The following is a 4,755-nucleotide window of genomic DNA, read 5'->3' as shown; positions in this document are numbered from 1 at the left end:
TCCAAATTGCTAGCTACGAAATAGAATACATGTCGAATTCAACATAAAGGGGGTTTCGAAGATTCGAATTCATAGGAAGTGCATTCATCTATTTGAACCCGAGATAATGGCATTTGTAAATCAGATGTAAAAGGGGGCATCAATCTTTGTTGTGCGTTTGAACATGCTATATATATTCATACACATGTCTAACTTTTTTTTGCAACCAAGGAGATTATATCTGGAACCATGCATGAACTGAGGTAAGTTGCATATTTTTTAATATATACTCGTGTACAATATATATTCAAATGTACCCCCTCCATTCCAAAATAATCGTAGCTTTAGGATTTTCAAGAGTAAAGATTTGTGAAGTTTGACAAATCCTGAAAGTTCAATTCAAGAGAATCGAAAACGTTAATGCTTTTGCTCCCAAATATTGAACAAAACGCCAAAAAGGCCTCTGATCACCCAAAACCACGCGAGACTAATGTTTGGTGGTAGAAAATTACTGTCCTGAGTCTGGCCTGTGTAGCCTATCGGCCCGATGTCCAAAGGTCTAAACCGGGGTAGGTTTGTAACTTCACCAAGACGCCAGTCTCAACCGCCTCCGAGAAGCATTCATACGCTGTGGGCGCCTAAACACGCATGCGCTCGGCCGAAATCTATCCCGACCACATTTGGGACACCTGAGATTACTGTCCTACCCCCAACCCGCAATATGTCTGAAATTTTAGATGGGGGCAAAGTTTGTAACTTTCCCCAAATTTCAAACAAGCGCGTCTCAAACCGAAACATTGTTCCCCCTTAGTTCCCCGCCTCCCTCCGTTTCCCCATCCATACTCCGTGGGCGCCAAAACGCCCTCCCCACCAGCCGCGAAACCCCAGCCTCCTCCGTCCTCCACCCCATAGCGGCCAATCCACCGCCGCCCTCCTCCATCATGTCGAAGCCGGTATCCCGACATCGTCATCCAACGCAACCGCAACTACAACGCCCTCAAGGACTTAGCAGCTGAAGCCGAGGCAAAGCTGCCTCCACGACACCGACGCCGACGTGTGTCGTACCAGAACCACTCCGACCACGCCGTCCTACGCCTCACTGCTGCCGCTCCACTGTCGCAACCGTCCATCGCATCGAAGCTGTTCCTGCTACCCGTCGTTCGCTGCCTCGGATCTGGTTCCCCATTGCCGATAGACGGCCACCGCACCACACTCAAAAACTTGGCCATGGGTTCGTCCAAGGCTCCACCGTCCTCCACAACTTCTCGTTTCCAGCGAACCACAAGAAGATCGTTGGAAAAACAGAAGGAGGACACAACACTGCCAGCAGAAAGAGGTACTCCTCTTCCCTTATTCGTGCAAATCTTATGTCTCTACTCACACCGTATTCATCCCACGAAAGAAACTAGTTGGTGAGGTTAATCAATTTTCGCGTTGTTGGTGAGGTTAAAGTGGTACTACGAAGGAGGCTTTCGCCATCCACTGCTGACAAAACAGTGTTAGAAGTTTCAGCTACCGCAGTTACATGAACGTGGACAGCACCAACCGTAACTGTAAAATGATAAATGACTGGTTTTTGTACCATGGGTTCATCGACATGTAGTTTATTTCTATGCAAGAAGAAGCATATATACATGCATCTACAACTGATCAGAATGCTCTGCTGATTGATTGTACTACTTGCATGCATCCCCCCAAAAAAAATCTCCAGATCACACGAATTAATCCACTTCACCGGCAGTAATAGTCGAATTGATTGTGTAGCGTGATCTTATCAAAGAGCCTCCGTGCATGGTTCACGCCGCCCTGGCCCCGGCGATCACCACCACCACCAGAGCGGCTTGGCCTTCACCGTGCACCCCCTGTTGGCGGCCGTGGTCTCGCCGTCGATCCTGTCCACCGTGACCTCGCACCGCGCCCACACGTCCACGGTCCACGTCCGCAGGACCTTCCCGAGCCTCACCCGCGCCAGCACCCGCGCCTCCACCGTCAGCGGCACGGCGCCCGCCGCGGCCTGCTCCGCCAGCCGCGCCCTCTGGTCGTCCGTGAGGGCCAGGCCGTCCCTCCCGGTGAGCGGCATCGAGATGAGCGTCACGTTCCTCGGCGCCTGGTACAAGGCCGGCCACCGTCCCGTCGCGAGGAGGATGCCGGAGTAGGAGACGCTGACCTCGCCGCCGCCGCGGTAGTCCACGCCGACCTTCTTGTTGGCGCCGTTGTCCGCGCGCACGGCGGCGTCGAGCCGCGCGGGGGAGGGGTCGAGGAGGCCGGCGACGGAGAGGGACGTGACGGTGAAGGAGGGCGCCCTGGGGCGGAAGACGAGGTAGACGGCGCCGACGAACGCGGCGGCGAGGACGAGCAGGAGGAGGAGCGCGCAGCAGGCGCCGCAGCATGCGCGGCGGAGCATGCGGCGCCGGGCCGGCCGCGCGGCGAGCTTGCGGTACCTGCGCGCGCGGTCCGGGGGCGGGACCCGGAGCACCTGGTCCTTGGGCACATGCACGATGTACGACGCGCCCGGCGCCGCCGCCGCTGCCGGTGTTGCGGAGCGCAGCGGCGCGGTCTCCGCGGCCGCGTCGCTGTTGTCGGTTGGCGGAGCAGGTGGGGTGGAGAGCGGCAGCAGCGGCGCGGGGTGGACGCGGTCCGCCATGGGTGGAGTTGCTGGGTCGCCGCGCCTCGCCAGTGAGGTGTGCGTCTGACTGAAGCTCGATCGGGGAGACGAGACGGGAGAAGAGTGTGAGCTGATGAGCTGCTAGCTGGGTCTTATGTATAGACTGGAGGAGGTAGCGCGTGGAGACGAAACCGAAAGGGACACGTGGGAAACGGTCGCCACACGCTGTTCAATTCAAACCTGGGGTACTTCTTTTTGGTGCTGCTTTTGAGACGAGGCGAGGCTGCGAGTCGAGTCGGGGTTGCCGCCGTTTGATTTCGTTTCTTTTTCTCGTGTTTCAAGAAACAGCTTCTCCTTTTTAACATAACCTGCACCATTTGATCGATTAAGCTAGCTCAAACGCCGTCGTCTGTCTCGAAAGCAAGTCGTCTTGAAAGGAAGAAAGCGTCAGAGAACACGTACGGGTTAACTCATGAGCTTGACAGAGACCTGAATATTCGGAGGGGATCACTCGCGGTTCCAGAAGGAAAGTGATTTTTCTGTGGAATAATTAACGAATATCTTAAGTGTACAACAACGGTGCCTCTACTCCACTCTGCTCTGCTTTCCCTCCCGGTCCCGGTGTCGTCTTGTCTTGCAATGCTTGTAATAACAGGTTTTCAGTTCGGGATGGTTTGTAAAGGGAATGCGCGTATGTGCACCAGATGAGGATTTTCTACGTAGACAAGGAAACGCAACCACCCTGACTATGACTAGATTACATAGGCCATGTACGTAGTTAGTAGGTCCTTGTGTGCAAGTCTCGCGTTCCAAATCAAACGGGACATCACTTCCAAAATAGAAATAAAAATAAAAAGGGCCATCTATGAAAGTAGGAAAAGCGTGTGAGGATGCACACGCATGCTACAATTGTTTTTAGCTCCTACGTAGGAATAGGATGATGATCGATATATATAGCGCGCGGCTTTGACTATCTGCCTATCTGGGGTAGCATTGCACCAAACCAACACCAGGTCCTATTTTTTTCTTTTTTAACACACACCAGGTCCTACATATGAGTAGTACATACACACGCGCGCGCGTGCTTGGTTAATGTTAAAGTCCTTGTTTAGCCTGCCTTGAGACGTGACACCAAGCCGTCGGTTCACCATTAATCTATACTCCGCTCAAGGACCTACACATGCAAATAGATCAATCGGTCGGTGAACATGCACCACAACATAAACATGTGTGTGCAACGATGATGATACGCTGTGGGCAGGTATATACACAGTCAAATAAAAACCATGGCCAAGTTACATTAGCACACACGAAGATCATAGTCAACTTAATCAATAATTAGAACTTCCTTCACTTGAGTTCTTCGGGGGGGAGGGGATCTTGGGCCGTTCACACCGACCTGCCCAGACTTGGCAAACACCTGCACAGTCTGTTGCCAAAGGTCATTATCTTCTATTCTTAAACTAGAACATAAAGGCGCGCCTTGCAGCGCCTGTTTATCTTGTCGCAATTATGATAAATATTTTAGGAAGAATAAAGAGAAAATGAATGTGAGATTTGACTTACAGTGCCTCAATACAGATGTGATGCATTCGAAGTTCTATGTTTGTTCAAAGTCTTGGGTATATGATTATGTACATCAACATGGACATATTAAAAAAGTAAGAGGAAGCACCACACAACATACCAAAGAACCATAGGACGACTTGTCACAGAATTCATGTGTAGTATCTTCTCCATGGAGCATACAAAAAAATATGACAGCTGGGACTTTGAACTATATATCTGCTTTCAGCTAGCCGAAACAACATAGTTATTCAGGTGTTTGAACCTAAGTTAAGCTGCATGATGCTGAAAAAATCATGTAAATGCGACAAGAACTGATGTATATCAGCTGGATACTGCAACCACGTTTATTCAGCTATGTTTTCTCTCAGTCATAGTTATGTAGCAATAGTGCAGTACAGATCAGTTATTGTATTTATTTTTAGTCTACTCATTCAAAGAGTACACCAAGCAAAAAATTGTGCTATAAATAATTGACTGGGAGGGAGAACCAAACTCTGAATGGCAACTTTGTGGTGCAGTGTACTCTAAATGGTGACCTTCAAAGCAGAAATTATTTTGGACTTCCTAGCAAACATCAAAACTCTAAAACTGAAGCTAGTGCT

General features: G+C 50.6%; 1 protein-coding gene across 1 annotated transcript; it reads right to left on the bottom strand.

The window, feature by feature from the left end:
* Positions 1–1,544: 1,544 nt before the first annotated feature.
* LOC123094677 (NDR1/HIN1-like protein 13) lies at positions 1,545–2,695 on the bottom strand. Its single transcript, XM_044516627.1, has one exon. It carries the CDS (start codon positions 2,621–2,623, stop codon positions 1,799–1,801), a length of 825 nt encoding a protein of 274 aa, XP_044372562.1. The 5' UTR covers positions 2,624–2,695; the 3' UTR covers positions 1,545–1,798.
* Positions 2,696–4,755: the final 2,060 nt, after the last annotated feature.

This window comes from Triticum aestivum, chromosome 4B (genome assembly GCF_018294505.1).
Source record: "Triticum aestivum cultivar Chinese Spring chromosome 4B, IWGSC CS RefSeq v2.1, whole genome shotgun sequence".
NCBI classification, from domain to species: domain Eukaryota; kingdom Viridiplantae; phylum Streptophyta; class Magnoliopsida; order Poales; family Poaceae; genus Triticum; species Triticum aestivum.
This window is presented reverse-complemented; position numbering and strand designations above follow the sequence as displayed.